Genomic DNA, 16,920 nt, shown 5'->3' with positions numbered 1-16,920 from the left:
CTGTGCCCTGAACCACAGGAAAATCCTACATTGTCCACTAAAACCTAAAATATACAATTTTTTAACAGAAATCTCAAAACTTTTTACGTATTCTCTCAGTGGTAAAGTCAGGAAACCAGGGTAGGGCATCAAGTATGCATCACATAAGAAAGTATGAGCAATAAACTCGATTGTTTCTGGCTTTACTTCATGAAAATCCATTCTGAACAATAAAAAGTTACGGTACTTTTTCACACGTTATTCAATGCGACCCCAACGTTTCGTCGCAACCCCAACGCAACCCTCCCCTACCAACGCGTAATAGCAACCAGATAAACAACAACAAAATAACTGTTATTATAACGATTTCTGTACCTGATGATGTCGCCTCTGCGACGAAACCGGTCGTATTGAAAAAATCATGTGAAAAAGTACCATAACTTTTTATTGTTCAGTATGAGCAATGCTCGGGTACACTCTGATCATGCTGCTGAATCCGAAGAGGGTTGGCCTCCACCACAGATGTAAATGTATTCGGCACCCACGTCGACTGTTACAGTAGTTGACTGCAACTTATAAAGCAAGCTGAAACTCCCAGGCCAACACAATAAACGATTTATTAAATCTCCAAACAATATTCTTACAGAAATTTGATGATAGCACTTCTTGTTGGTAGATTTCTGAACCTAATGTCCTCGAAAACTCTTTAACTGCAACTACTTGACTCGACATTCATAATGGTACTCAAAGCACTTGATTGGAGTAGCAAATACTCAACTCAACTAGAATTTTTTAGTACTCTCGCATCCATATCTAAAACTCATTGCTGTTAAAAACCTAAATCAAAGAGTGCTAAAAAAATATTAGATATTGATTCATATCATTTCAACTTTATTAAACTTCATGTTAAACACAATACTGAATAATTAGCTAATTTGATAATCATGGCAATGGAGAAACTAAGTAAGCTTCCTTTCCAAAAAAATAGAATTTTGTTATCATAAATGAGTTCCTTTATTATTTCAAAGTTTCATCTTAACAGTCAAGGTAAACAGTTAAGATGGTAATTTCTCAGTGAAATTCACCAAATCAAAAGAGCATTCCATTGACAAAAACATTCAGTATTACAAAGCAAAGAAGTATCACGTAATAACATACAAGAACTCTGTACCCCACCGACAGTTTCCTTTCTAGCCAGTTGTTGATGCAAATGATTCACTCATAAGCAATTGGAGCAATAATTTCATACCTTTATAATATAAGCAACACTTAAATTGACCTATTGAATCTACTTTCGCTTCCCTCTCTCATGATCAGATGATCCTTTCTTGTCATTCTTATCCTGGGAGGACGAGGAAGACGACGCCTCCCCACGCTTCTCCTTCTTGCCACCTCCCTCTTTAGATTCCTTCTCTGCAATTGCTGCACCCACAACCTGCCTGACAGCCTCGTCATGGGGGTCTACTCCTGGCAGGTTCTCTAAGACACTCTGAAGGAAGTCAGGATCACTCATCACCTCGGATATGTCATCCTCGCCATCGCCAGCGGGATCATCACCACCTGACGCTTCCACTTCCATGGGTGTTTCACCACTCCTGCTCTTCCCAGGGGAATCTACTTTGATGGCTTGGTCCTCTGCAACAGAAAACAATGGTAACCCCACCAAGTCATTATTTCTCACAGAAGTTCTTGGTTCATTAATTAAAAAATTGATATAGGAGTAAAAGGGAAATTTTAGCCCAATGGGTTGATCATTGGATTACTGATAAAATAGTCCCTGGTTCCAGCCTGAGTGTAACTTTCAAGTAACTCCAATAAAAATCAAGTGTGGAGTGGCCCAGAAAAAAGAACAGGCTTCCCAACCCTAAATGTGCAAATTCATGTGGTTATGTCCCGGGTGAGTTCTTCCCTCACCTATCCAAATCAAGCATCAAGCTGAATCACTGACTGAGTGAAAATGAAAGAAGTGTGACTTTCTATCTCTTGCCAAGTTGAACTTATTCTATATATATTTCCATCCTGCTGATAGAACGGCAGGGAAATCCATATGAATTGCCATGCGAATTACTCCCCTGGACCTCTTCCTGTAACTGTCAATTTTCACGAAAGCAACTCCATGGGAAATCAGGAACCTGGATATCAAAGAAGTCTGGCCAACGACCCAGATAGCCAAAGGTCTGCAGTTCGATAACCAGTTCAGGGGAATTTTTCCTAATAGCAATCATGTGAATTTCACATGGAACTACATAGTTAGGCCATCTTTATTTACGGGTCTTTTCAAACTACCTGTAATATCAAAAATGGGACTTTCACTAAAGAAAACTAGAACTTACAGCAAAGAAGCTCTTCAACTAACAATAATAAAAGTCTTTAAATCATCAACTAGTTACTCTTTTACCCCTCCCATAGATTTATGTAGAGGCCTTACAACATGAATAAATACTTTCAAGAAAACAGCTGAATTCAACTTATGAATACTTCAGTAGAATAGATAATCACAGCAAAGCAGTAGTCTACTGTACTATACATGCTATTATGTGCAAAAATAGGGTAGTTTCCTTCATCAAAGAAAACGAAAGGCATTGATTGCGATTCGTTACCCACCATTAGTGTATTCATAATATTCAAATTATTTTGTTTTAGAAATCCCAGTTAGACGAATGGCAATGGTCAATTTAACCGCATTTGAAAAAGGCCAGATTGGCGCCCATGCGATGCCACTCCACGTGACATCACAGGGACCTAGTTTCTATACGAGTAGATAGGAGTTAGGGGTTTTACATCGTCTGAGATGAGACCAATGCATGCATGAGGCACAGAGCTCAGTGAAACATCTCTAAATATTCACCTATTAGAATTGCCTATGGTCGGAAAGTTTTCTTCGTTTGATAAGGTATTAATAATCCTTATTTAAGCCAAGTGCTACCAGCTAGCAGGGTACTCTGCTACCTGCTAGCATCCTGCGTCGTATCAGCGCTCAAAGCCTAGCCCCAAGGTCACCTCACTTGCGGCAGCGGGAACCAAAACGACATCACACGGAGTTTTCCCATCATTCATACTTAGCCGTCGCGTTTTCGCGAGCAAGAAAATTTTCACTTTTCATTTAATTGCAAAAAATAGATATAGTCATTTAAAAATCTAAAAGTGTGAAATATGTACTCCAGGAGTAATAATCTTTTGATTTAAGCAAAAAAAAAATATTAGGAAACCACCCTATTGTTATGCTACTTACGCGCATCCTGCATCGACATGTGCATGGCAAATGCTATCTGCTCCTCTTCACTCATATGATCAAAGTCTGGGAGTCCAGAGCTACCAGTTGTGGTCGTAATAGCCTGTGGAGTGTGGGGGGCAGCTGGGGTGGCGGCTGCTGGAGTCACAGCTGGTTGTGGAGTCGCGCTTGGTCCTTCCAGAGACATAGCCAAAGCCCTCTCCAACATGTCCTCCTCACTAGCAGCTGGAATTGAAGGGAAATATAAAATAAAAACAACAGAAGCATAGAAATTTGCAGCAAAAAGCCAAGTACATAGCAGCTAAATAAAAATAAAGCAAAAATGAGAATACATAATTGATTCCATGTGTGTCAGACAGAAAATATGTCCAGGAGGACAAAAAATTTGTTCCAAAAAGAATACCTCCCAGAACATACAGCCATTGCTTTCATTTTAAAAATTACACTTGAAGGAAGCACAAATAATCTTGTTCCCAAGACCTTGTAATAAAGTAATACAGAGACTCCCAATCCTCTGGCTACAATTTAACCATGTTGCATATTACCTGTGCACAAGTTGACACTTCTCTGATATTTTCCATGATCTTAATAAAAAAACAATAGGACGCAAAATCACCAAGATATTTGCATTTTAATGCAATGCAATGCTATTCCGGGCTTAATATTTGCATTAGAATCACTTTCATAAAATGTAGATTATTTTATTCACTTGCTGACAAGTAATGCATGAAGTTTGTATGGGCATCTGCTCTACCTTAACAGATGATGATCAGTGGTGGGAAATAACTGTTGATTAATTATAGATGATTTTTCAATGGTTAACCAATCATAAATTAAGAAATTTGTTATCTATTTTATTCTGGAATAACCGAGTGCCATTACAATTAAACTATGTATAGCATTCAAGAAAATAGGGAGAAGCAGACAAATACGAATTAGATTTCCCATTCGTAAATTTCATGCATAAAAATCACCCATTGTAAATGCCTGGTTACACGATACATTAACACGTATGGGTTAATGTCTAAATGTATGAACGCGAGAATGAACGCCAAAATGCACCGTGTAACCACCCAACTTGTGTGAATGCATGAATGGAAAATAGAACCTGTTCTAATTTGGTTCATGCATTCGCACATGTTCCGTTCCACCAAAATCATTCACGCAAACGTACATTAACCTGCACGTGTTAATGTACCGTGTAACCAGGCCTTAAGTAAAAGATTTCATAAAGATTGAAAAATAATATTGACCAAAGCTTTAAATAATATTAAAGTATAAAAATAGCATTTTTATAAAAAACATGTTTTATTAAAAAGAAGAAAATAAAAGTCTACGGTATCTTAAATTATTGAAAATTTCAAATGTGATTGGTGAGAAAGTTAAAATAAGTCTTAGAAGAGCATTTCAGACATCAAAATGAAAAACGTGGTGCGCAATTAAGATTATAATTGCTTTCGCTGAGAAACAAGTCTGATATTTATTGACCAGCAAATATTAAATTTTGAATCTTACATGCGCATTATGTTTTTCGTTTTTGATATCTGAAATGCTCTTCTAAAACTCAAAGCAAGGCAAATCATAACGAAAGGAATGGTAAATGGCAAGCTTCTATTAAAGATAAACAACAAAAATTCCACCCAGTAATAAACAATTTTCAGGGAAAATCAGAAAAGAAATAGTAAATCACATAAATGATAAATATCAAAAATATGATATGAAAAAAGGCTTTTGGAGAGTTTCGATCTGAGACTCCTCAGTACAGCAACTGCAGTAAGTAACAACTAGACTACGGTGGATGTTGTTTTAGGTACGTTCTAAAATCACTTAAATACAGCTATAATGATATCAGCACCTGCAATTTGGAGACCATTTTCGGAATTCCAGATTTAATGTTTATCTTAATATTTCACGAAATACTGTTCCGATTGTGGTAAAAGAGTAAGAAAATTGCATCGTCACCCAGTTCTGACCTATCCTGAAAATTTCAGCACTCTAGCTAATGGGGAAATGGCCAAAATTTGAGGTGCAAAATTTTTCCAGTCGGACAAACAAGAAAGCAAACGTAATAAAACGTGGTACAATGAGCTTTCCATTATTAAAAATGGCACTAAATAAAGATATAGTTGTATATAAAGATGAAGTTCTGAATCAAAATTGCATGAAAAATTCTATTTAAAACTATGAAAAGCCAGCAGTTAAAATTTTCATGAGCATGAAACTATTGCAAGTTTTTTATGCCAATGCCATAAAAAGACGATACATAATACTTAATAGCACTAAAAACAATACATCAACTGTCTCACAAGTAAATGTTTCTCCCATCAAAGGAATCAATTAAAAGGAAGTGAAACTAAATACAGAGAAACTTTTTCACAATTAGATCCAAAACTTTAATATGACAATGTCATTTGGATAAAATGCACATGAAACTTCCAATACCAATTCATAACTTGCTATTTCTCTTCATTCTTTCCCCAAAATAAAAAGTTGACATTGATAGAGCAATCCCCTGACAAGATGGTAAAACATAGGTCATTAAGTTGTTAAGTACATGTAATTAATATATAATTCTACTCACAGTCCCTGGCAATGACCATCGGAGTGGATGGAGGCACACCAGCAGGGGTCGCCCCAGGAGTAGCGTCCTTAGTAGTGCCAGTAGACTCAGCTTGTGCACGCCTAGCTTCCTCCTCCTGGCGCTGCCTTTGCTCTTCCATGGATACTCGCAATGCCTGTGTTGAAGTGAAGGATAAATAACCAAATCCTCATAGCTATGCACTCAATCTCTAGACCCCAAAATCTAGACAAGAACCAAAAAATCAACTACGCATAATCCTAGCGTGAATCATTCAGATATAAATGAATCTTTTCAATTATCACTTGTACAAATACGAGCGGAAATAAAAGTGGATTATCTTTCAATATTTTTACCAGCAATTTCGGCATTCATTAACCATGAAAATAAAAAACTATTTGAGCATGAAATTGATGTATTTAAAGCATAGGTTAGTGATGAAAAGATACAATTATATTTGTTAGTATCAAAAATTACTCAAATATTGATTTTGGTTCCAAGTGAACAGTCACTGTAATTCAAGGTAAAACTTCCAAACAATACCATGCACAGAGCAGGGAGGTCAAGCTTTGAGAAAACTCCAAATGACATTTAATAAAATAGAAATTTAAATAAGGCATAACTAACAGCTGACCATGGCTTGTAAAACTCAACATGGAAAAAGCGATTTGCTTTGGTTTCAAAAACATGTTCTCTTCCAACATGAAGTTCCAGGAAGATAAAGGAATGAAGGTACTTATCATGCCAAGCGACAGAGTTCTGAATCAAAATAGCATGAAAAATTCTATTTTAAACTAGGAAAAGCCAACTTTAAACATCCTTAACCATTTATCTTTTTACGTAGTCCACAGATTACAAGGCTAATCTGTGGTAACTTAAACAGCATAGCCCACTGCTATACATAATGAGATCTTCACTTTAATTTTGCAAACTTATTGTAATAATGATTTTTGTGTTAATTTCTATCACATATTTGTACAATAAATAGCACATACATGACATTTCTGTAACAGTATAATCATTCCTGCAGTTATTCATTAGCACATCATTCTTCAAAAAATCAAATTATCACAATTTGTCTTTCCTTGATAGATAAGGGAAAATATTCATAGAATCTTATAAAGAGTGCCTGACTGGTAATCTTGCCCCAAACGGCTTCCAAAAATTCATAGCTTTACTTGACACTTAGGAAATTATTTACCAGATCACTTGGCACAAAATGGAGAATTACCTACCTACATTTAAGTTTGTATACCAAGTAGGAAAAATATTGCTACAGCAAGAATTCCATGTATTTTTTGTGAACAAATTTTAAAGGCTAAATGATTACTATGATATGATAAAGGCTTGGGAACCTCTGACAAGGCAAAAAGATAGCAGCTGAAACTGATGCACATGTAAGGTTGCTGCTCAAAAATAAAAATGAAAACAGGATTTGTCACATGGATTTTAAATAAAAGAATTAGAAACATCAATCATGTCAATACTTTTTCCCCAGTAAAACAAAACAAATTACATCCAAACATACAGTTACATCAAAATCACGTAAGAAACTACATTAATCCCACCAGTGACATAAATAACTACATATATGAATACACAGTTCATAGTGGTTTAAAAATCCTCAAAGGTTTTACTTAACTACCATCATTAGTGCAAGTTACTTACCAATGCCAGCTCAGGATCTTCATTGGGATCAACTCCAAATTCAAATCCAGAGCCTCCAAGTCCAGCACCACCCATTCCATCTTCACCCTGAATGAAAAAAATGAAGTGAGTAAATAAAGAGTCACCAGGCGGTTGAGCAGCAGATTTTAGCATTGGAATTAGGTATTACAGAGAATGGAATATTAAAAATGAAGACAAGGTGAGGGGGGTGTATTTCAAAATCTGCAAGAAACTTCAATTGGAAAAACGATGAAAGCATGGGTCTAGATTTTGAGCAGTTCCAACCTTAGCTAATTGAAATGAAGATTGTGCTGAGTGAGCTCTAGGTAAGCATGGGAACTCAAAGCGCTAGTAATGTACATGATCTAATTAATCCTGAAGAGAGACATGATCAGGTCACTTAAATATTTGATTGGAGGTACAAAACTGGGATTAGATGCAGTTATGCATTAATCACCATGAAATGACAATCATGAAATTGATAGGAAATAACATAAAAACTTTGGTATATATACTGTATTTCTTATTCATAAAAAATAATTTCAATTTAATAGACACATAAGACGCTAAGAAAGCATGACACAGAAATATAGGTCACAACTAATAAATGATACTGAATAGATGACAATTTTTTTTCAATCATCCATTCCATTGCCATGGATTATCAGTACCCTCCAGTATAATGCCTTCAACACCATATTTAACTGTTATAAGTAAACTCTCATATAAAATTAATGTGAATGTTTTAAGGTATATTTTTTTTTTACTTGCCATTAACAAATTAAATTTTGAATAGCTGAAATAATTAACATAAAATGATTGTCCAGATGACAATGCGAAAAGACCAGAGTAAAAATCACCATATAAATTCTTAACTACTTCCATCAATTTATCTCAAAATGACTCCCATTTTGAACACTGCAAAAGACTAACCTGGATAACAGGGGATGAAATCAGGGCATCAGATAGATGTGGTCCAGGTGGGACGGTAACTAAATGGCTACCGGCACCATCCTTTCCATTCAGAGTATTGATAAAGGCAGTGAGGAGATCATTATTGGCCACCTGTGAATTTAATTTACAATGAAAATAAGGAGTCAGCGCAAAGAAAAAGAGAAAATGAAATTATAAAAATGGTAAGTTATATACTGATGGATATGAACGATGGTTTCATGCATCAAGGTTCCACTTACTGCCAAGTCTCTACTGACATTAGCCATGCATTTTAAGTCAGCGCAAGCAGAATAGCTACTAACTACCTACTTATGTATACATTCTTGGACTTGCATGTTCCAAAATAAATTTGTGAAATGAATTCTGTTTGCCTGTTTTCAAAGCCATGGTATACATTCACTCCACTATTAATATTGTTCCGAATTGGTGCCATTTATATTTTGAGAACTTGTTCCAATGTAAACCCTTAATGTCTAGTGCTCCATTTTTGGAACACCTAAGACCACTATGATTAGACCATATTACTATGACTCACGTAACGGCAATTTGTTGCTGCATTAACTTTTTACCATTACACCCAAACAATGTAATTGTTTCCTTTTAAGTTCACTGATAGTCATTCATTTTAAGATGAAAATCGGAAACAATGTTTTTCTGAGTTAGCTAAAACCCTTTATTACACATTGTATTTTTGGTATACAAATCCACTACTATCATCGGTGACTTCGGCTGCCTTGAGCAATTTGTTTCGATATGATCAGGTTAGCCATGTGAGCTGATTTTGAGGGAAATAATGGGGCATCAGGCCACTGAGCAGTTGATATTTTTATGAGGAAATATTTACATCATATACCACGTTACTTGTGAGCAAAGGGAATTAAAAAAATGCGCCATGATGCAAAATGATGCATTTTGGGCTTTCCCCTTAGTTATACAGATGCCATGACCAACAAATCACTAAGTTAAGACTAGATTCTCATAACACTCTAGTAAGGAGTGCAATAGGATGTGAGAGATATGAAAAAATACTTTAAAATTTGCATGTTTGAACACAATGTTAATTTGGGACCACAAATACAAAGCCCTCCATTAGACTAAAAGAGAGAAACGCTAATGTGTACCGAATAGAATTTACTTCAGCTTTGTTGAAGACACAATTACTTATTTCTGTCATCATAGGTGAAAAATTAATTCGGGGAAGGCAATACGACTTGGTTATTAAGCCTGGGGTGGTGCAATGCAGCTAAGCTACATTCACCAGTTTCAGCGATTTCAGGATAAAAAATAAACAAATACCACCAGGATCTCCACAATCTTGTTGGTACTTCCATTTTCTTGTACTTTGCCAAGGAAATAAAAAAATAATCCACAAGGAAAAAACTGTTAGTTAAATAACTTTGTGGCAAGCTCCATTCAGGAAGCCACCAAGCAGCAGCCACAGGTAGAAAAGATTGCTTACACCAACCTCCATAATCTGATGCTGACCCACAGAAAAAATATAGCAACTTTGATTATCAAATACTTGAAAAATTAAATAAATTCTATTGCTTATGTATTTAACAGAGCTGTAACTTTTTTATCACCAGGTGTCAGAGTCATTCCCCTGCAGCAAGTCAGTTTTTTTTCAGCAAAAGACAAAAAAGAAGATACAAGTAACTCAGACACATTTTACTGAGACTTACAATCAGTACAAAGGAGAGTTAGACAGAAAAGATGAAAATATTTACAAATAATGAGAATAGATCCTTAGATAGAAATGTTACTTAAGCCCACTGCTGTACTGATTTGGCCTGGTACAGCAAATTGCTTGCAGTGAGTGAGTAGACGCAGATAGATCTTGAATCTCTTTATCAAGTAATCTATCCCTATATCAAGACCTATTGCATTTCTTCTGAGCCCGACAGGAATGATAGATCATCTTAAAAGGTAAAATAGAGCATGAATGGATTAATGCTCTTTGGTTCTACGAAATGCTCTAAAACTCCATAATGAGCAGCAATGCTGTTCCTCTTGATCTAAAACTTTTTAAGCATTGTATGAAAGGTGCAAAATATTCACAACAGTTTTTATCAAGGCATTCATTAATTCAGTGTCATTGAATTACATAATTGATTGATTAAACTTTCCATGAAGTGTTGATGATGACTCAGTCCTAAAATATTCACTAAAGAGAAATTTTAAAAGAAGCATCGTTAAATCTATGCATGGTACATAGCTGATACAAAATAATGAAAGCATAACTTTTGAGAAGTTTTATTAACTTCATCCCAGCAAATAAAATTATAAATTATTTTATTCCATTGAAAAACTTGATTGATTTCTCAGGAACTTCTTTATGATTAATAAATCTTTACATCTAATCCAAAGAAACTACCGTATTTATTTAAAACTACTCCCCACTTTTTTCCAAAAATGCCCATGATAAAAGTAAAGGTGGGACTATATTAAAACACTTTTTTTTTTTAATTTTCCAGAAACTGGAGCCTCAAAATTAGGGCGGGGGGAACTGTATTAAGAGAAATACGGTAATTCTTACATAAGGTATACTTTGTGTGCATGAAACAAGTGATTTCGTGCACAGTGACATGCAAAGGAGCAAATTTATAAACACTTAAGATGAAATTCATCTTTTGAAGAAAGGTGGACTTCATCCTTGGTGTTTATACATTTTACTGAGTTGCAACAATATCTTTTCCATGGTACTTACCACCATTGAAAGTAGCCTCACTCCAGATTTGAAGTTAATAAGCTATCTAAGTGCATTCCCATTACATATTAAGTCAAAAGGGAAAATCTCACCTTAGGACTCACCTCCTCACCAAAGCTGACAATATCTACACTGACTTTTTCCTTCTTCAACCTTTTAGCCAGTTTCACTAGATCCTTTTCTTCAGATTCAACCGGGCTTCCAACAAATGCAACAATTCTCATTTTGTGGTTTTTACCTTGGCGATGCTTTAATGCAAGCTGCAAGTAAAAATGATTGGCAAGTAAGTTCACTGTAGCTCTTATTCTTGAAATATTTTGAGAAAATATATCCCTTCACAGGGATTAGCAATTGAATAATCCAGGCCACAATGAGAGTTTATGTCATAGCATCTAGAACCACGAATTTTAGTGAAAATGCCATGGAAGAAACCTTGTAAAAGCTATGGCCTGGAAAGTCAAACGTTGATGGTGAGATTCCTGGCTTAGGAGAAGTTTTCCTGTGGCAATTAATAGGAATTTCACCACCATTAATATGGTAGTTTTGAAATACATCCCATTAAGAAATTTGTTCCACACCATAAAAATTATGCACTAAACTTGATTTCAAGCAAGAAAATCCATAAGGCGGGTGCCATTCTAGAGGGTTTCACAAAGTCAGATAATTAAAGCTACCGAGAAAAATGTGCTGTAACTGACAATCATTCGAGTAGAAACAAAAAATATAAAAGATAGCTCAGCATGTGGAAAAGATTATGAGTCCAGTTGAATCTTGAGCAGAGAGTCAGTAAGGAAATGGACTACACCAATTATGTATTCTTAAGTTCAGCCAGCGGATTCCCTCTAGCTGATAACCTGATTACTAGCCACCACGCAGGTTTTATTTTTTGTAGTATTGAAAAACTACTGCCAAATAGAATTTTTTCAGCCTTGTGCTCCATTTGCCTTACAATAGCAGTATGTTTCAATGAATAAAATTTGTCTCACACAATTGACAATACTTTCACGAAAGGCTGTAATACTAAGGGCATGTAATTAGATAGAACAGCATTTTTTCCCTCAACCTTGCATAAAAATTGCACAAATGCATGAACAAAATTAGATCACAGGCTATTTTCCCATCCCACGTTAATGCATTTTCACAAGTCACTACTTTTTCAATTAGGCTACTTAATATCTTAACTCTCATTCCAAAATTCAGAAAAGGAGGCAACATGTTTATAAGATCCATCTATGTTTATTAGATCATTTACCCATGGGTAAAAGAAACGTCTTTCAGCAGTACACTGATGAAAAATAAAAATATATTTTCATGATTTCGATGATAAATACCAGCTTTAAAGTAATTAAAAGTAAATGTGTACCATGTGAACAAGGTATACTAGAATAAAATGACAAACTAAAACTTGAAAAACACATGCACACATCTGATATTCAGGAGATGCTCCTTCAAACATATCCCTTAACGGCACTATTATCAGTGAGAGGGCATTAGCAACTCTCACTAACAGAATAAAGGCAAACTTCAATAACAATGAATGAGCTGATAATGAACACAAAATAAATTATTCAGTATTGTATTAACTGAGTGTGTGCACCCTTATTGACACTAGCAACTAACGACTAGAGCATTTCACAAAATTGGTGGAAACAGAAAATAGAAATATTTATATATTTAAAAAATGTTTCTCAGAAATACTCTCTGAGCACCAATATGTCCATAAACTTCATTACAATATCATATTCCCTTTACTGAAGGCAAGTAATAACTTTTTAATAGCGAACCTCATAATTTTTTGTCGAATCCTCTCCAAACTTAATACATATTCTCATAATAAGGACTCACAAGTCAAACAATGTATTAGCCACGTGAAAAGGTATGAACTTTAAGGGCATTACGTAAGCATTAACTGCAATAATATCTTAATTATAAGAAATGAGAGAAATTTTCTTTATAGAGGAATCAAATGAAGGCTGAAAGAGGGAAAGAGAGAGGTGTTCAAAGCAATGAATCCAATTCACACCCACAGCATTTCTGTGTCCCTGAAGAATAAAATCCACACAACAAGACATAAGATGTCATCGTTCAACATCTACTGCAATTTTATTTACTGAAATGCAGCTTTGAACTGATTAAATAAGGAACTTCCTTCTGTTCCCATGACCATAACTGGTGGAAGGTGAGAACGAAAACAAGGATATAAGGTAATACGGTAAAAAAATGAAAACAAGGAAATAACGGTAATACGGTAAGAAAATAAAATTGATCACTGATGACATGCAACAATCTTTTACCGTAAATTTAATAAAGCATATGTTGTACAATTTAGAGGTTTACTCACATGAGCAATGCGGATACCGGTAAGTAAGTTGATATTCCCATCCGGCTGCACTTGATGCAATTTCGACAAGATCCGACCAACATCACTAGTAAGCGTAGCCAAAACTTCGACACTAAAAATTTAGATATGATTGAATTAATGAAGGACTCAAAATAAATAACAGAGGGTTAGCGGTATATTGACTCACTTTGCCAAGGTAAGTAGGCCGACGTTGTTTTCTGCGTTGGTGCGGATTTTAGAATGGCAAACTAAATTGACAGCATCTTGCTGAGCTTGAAGTCTCGTCGGTAGAAAATCACCATTTCTCATGTAGTCACTATTATCGACGCTGAAAAGGTCAATATGTTAATTTAAGGAATAATTTTAAACACAATTCATCACACTATTCATTTTTTCCACAAATCATACATTGAGTCTACATGAAAATTAAAGAAGCAAATATATGAGTAAAAAACTTGGGCACAGACCATATCATTGTACTTTCCAGAACCATGACGGCAGCAAATTTGTGGACAGATTAGGAAAGAATTTTCGGCAGGAACGCCCCGAGAAGTTAATGAACTAATGTTTCCGACCGAGAAGCTCCCGATGACGGTGGATTTCCCTAATACTTGATGGTGAATATCTCACCAAACTGCGAAAAACTACATAAACAGAGTATCAGCACAAACGTCTAAAAACGATGATTTTCGATAATAATATAAAAACAGTAGAAAGCCACAAGCGCACGGCTGCAAAAAAGTGAGCGTCTGGGCGCGTCACTCGCGGTAAATGCAACTTGTATGACAAGTATCCTATGAATTATTTCTCTTAATTAGTGCTCCCAAAGGGTCAATATTTCTGGGATCGAAAAAAATTAATTTAAACATTTTGTATACACATCCTTTTCATGTCTGAAGCGGTGGTGTTATATGCATAGCACGGTCAGCTGCCATACCACAGGTTTCACATTTGAGTCATAAGAGAGTAATTTTTTTCCCTCCATCTCCCACGTAAAAAATCGCATTCTATGCCTTGCATCTTCACGAACAATTCGCTTAAAGTTGCCAACATAATATATATTGACAGGATAAACTGTTATTAGTTGTTTAGCTGTTGTAATAAGGCTCAGAATTCCATCGGCAGGGTTTAAATTCATACTAGCTGAGTAGTTTAAGATGCGAAGTAAAGTGTTCTTACCAGTTTGCCGCAAGAAGCTTTGAGTTCTTGGGTTACCTTATTTCAGGGGAGGGAACCAAACCAAAGTACAGGCTCTCCTGGAGGCTCCATCTCTAAGGAATGTGAATGAGTTGCAGGCCTACTTGGGGTGCATGATAGATTTTTTCCTCAGAAGGCCACTGTATTTGCACCATTGTATAAATTGTTAAGTGAGAAAGTGCCATGGTGGTGGACTGACCAAGAGAAAGCTTGCATCACTTATGCCAAGAAGGTGATGTCATTGGGTGTTGTGCTGGCCCACTACTATTCCCCGAATACCCCCATTGTTGAGTCATGTGATGCTTCCCCATTTGGAGTGGGGGCAGTGTTGTCCCACATCTCGTCAAATGGTCAAGAAAGGCCAATTGCTTATGCTTCAAGGACTCTGAAATGGAGTGAAACTACTGTTAAATTGACAAGGAGGGACTCACAATTATTTTTGGTGTTTTAAAATTTAGACGTTATTTAGTAGGATGTTTCTTTGAATTGATCACAGATCATAAGCCCCTTGTTGGAATTTTTCAACCAAATAAGTCTGCGTCTGATGTATTGTCCCCCAGGATGCTGTGGTGGGCACTATTATTAAGACGGTATGACTTCCACAATAAATATCGACCCGGCAAGAGTCATGCCAATGCTGATTTTTTAGTAGATTCCCAGGGGACATGAAGGAAGAGGTGGGCACTAAGACGATATTTCCAAATCCTGCTGGAGTGCTACTTCTGGAGGAGGCTCCAGCTGGCTCTCCTCTAACAGCACAGGCCATAGCAAAGACCACTAGTGACGACCGGACCCTTCGAGAAGTGAGAGAGGGACTGCTCTGTGGATGGAAGTCTCTGCACTGGCCTGAGGCCAAGGTTTTCTTCAGTGAACCAGAGGGCACCTTCACTGTGCTTCATGGCTGTATTTTGAGGGGAAGCAGAGTGGTGATACCCTCAAAGTTGTGACCGTCGGTGCCGCAGCTGCTGCACAAGGTTCATCAAGGTGTGGTGCGAACAAAAGCGTTCGCACAGAGCTATGTCTGGTGGCCCAAGCTAGACAAGGAGATTGAGGAATGGGTGCTCTTGTGTCCTAGCTGCTGTAAGATGAAGCCAAACTCAAAGTAGGCTCCTGTTGTCCCCTGGAATGTTCCAGAAAAGCCATGATCACGCCTGCATCTTGACTATGCTGGCCCTCTTTCATGGTTTTACTTTCCATCCATGACCACCCAAGCAACAGTAAACTGCCTGAGTAAGTGGTTCTCAATGTACTATGGGATTCCTGACCACGTAGTCACAGATAATGGACCATCCTTCACATCGGAGGAGTTTCGCCAGTTTGTTCTGGCGAACGGTATTGCACACATCGGGACAGCTCCCTACCATCCTGAATCCAATGGCCAGGCTGAGAGGACAGTCCAGACTGTAAAAAACTGCCTTAAGAAACTTCCCTCATCAGACTGGAGACGTGAATCGGCAAATATTTCGCTGATTTTGCATACTACTCCCAGCACTGTCACCGGGAGGAACCCATCAGAGATGATGATGGGACAAAAGATAAGGACCATGTTGGACAAACTCCATCCTTCAGCTTGCCCGAAGCCACCTCGGCATGAACAGGAGATGATGGATGTGTTGAATGATGGCTGTAAAACCTAAGAAGAATTGAGCGGAGAACTGCGAAGATTTTAGGACCATTAGCCTAACTACACATGCGTCGAAGATACTGACAAGAATCATCTATAGCAGAATAGAACGAAGAGCAGAAGAGTATTTGGATGAGGACCAATTTGGATTCAGAAAAAAACAAATGCACAAGGGAAGCATTATTGGCCCTTAGACTGCTCATAGAGAAGAGAATAGAAAAGAACAAGCCAACGTTCGTTGCGTCCGTGGACTTAGAGAAGGCATTTGACAACGTGGATTGGAGCACAATGCTTGGAATCCTAAAAGAAATTGGGGTTCTTTACAATGACAAAAGAATCATCCACAGTTTATACAAAAACCAAGTAGCGGTGATAAAATCAGGGCCCAACTGTGAAGAAGCAAGAATTAGGAAAGGAGTGAGACAAGGCTGTGCATTGTCACCTATAATTTTCAACGTTTACATTGAGGAAGCCATTAATAAAATCAAAGAAAAGGCATTGGGAGTGAATATCATGGAGAAAAAATTAGCATGAAAAGACTTGCCGATGACATAGCCGTTATAGCAGAAACAGAGAAGGATTTGAAAAATATTCTGGTCAATATGGGTAGGGTAATGGGTAAATATCAACTGAAAATAAG

The 16,920-nt window shown here is 36.7% G+C and overlaps 2 protein-coding genes across 3 annotated transcripts; one reads left to right on the top strand and one right to left on the bottom strand.

Annotated features, from left to right (window-relative positions):
- Nucleotides 1–969: 969 nt before the first annotated feature.
- Nucleotides 970–14,163, bottom strand: LOC124156073 (26S proteasome non-ATPase regulatory subunit 4). Of its 2 annotated transcripts, none has more exons than XM_046530384.1 (9): nucleotides 13,927–14,163; nucleotides 13,647–13,787; nucleotides 13,460–13,571; nucleotides 11,223–11,378; nucleotides 8,391–8,522; nucleotides 7,458–7,544; nucleotides 5,793–5,946; nucleotides 3,212–3,436; nucleotides 970–1,614 (listed from the first exon to the last, which is right to left on the bottom strand). In XM_046530384.1, the coding sequence occupies exons 1-9, from the start codon at nucleotides 13,950–13,952 to the stop codon at nucleotides 1,268–1,270; spliced, it is 1,380 nt and encodes a 459-aa protein (XP_046386340.1). In that variant the 5' UTR covers nucleotides 13,953–14,163; the 3' UTR covers nucleotides 970–1,267. The 2 variants fall into 2 exon arrangements, with proteins under 2 accessions (XP_046386340.1, XP_046386339.1); XM_046530383.1 differs by having other exon boundaries at nucleotides 11,211–11,378; nucleotides 13,927–14,162.
- A 1,737-nt stretch (nucleotides 14,164–15,900) lies between these two features.
- On the top strand, nucleotides 15,901–16,293 carry LOC124155209 (uncharacterized protein K02A2.6-like). The gene has a single exon (XM_046528926.1). It carries the CDS (start codon nucleotides 15,901–15,903, stop codon nucleotides 16,291–16,293), a length of 393 nt encoding a protein of 130 aa, XP_046384882.1.
- The last annotated feature ends 627 nt before the right edge of the window (nucleotides 16,294–16,920 follow it).

This window comes from Ischnura elegans, chromosome 3 (assembly GCF_921293095.1).
Source record: "Ischnura elegans chromosome 3, ioIscEleg1.1, whole genome shotgun sequence".
Classification (NCBI taxonomy): domain Eukaryota; kingdom Metazoa; phylum Arthropoda; class Insecta; order Odonata; family Coenagrionidae; genus Ischnura; species Ischnura elegans.
This window is presented reverse-complemented; position numbering and strand designations above follow the sequence as displayed.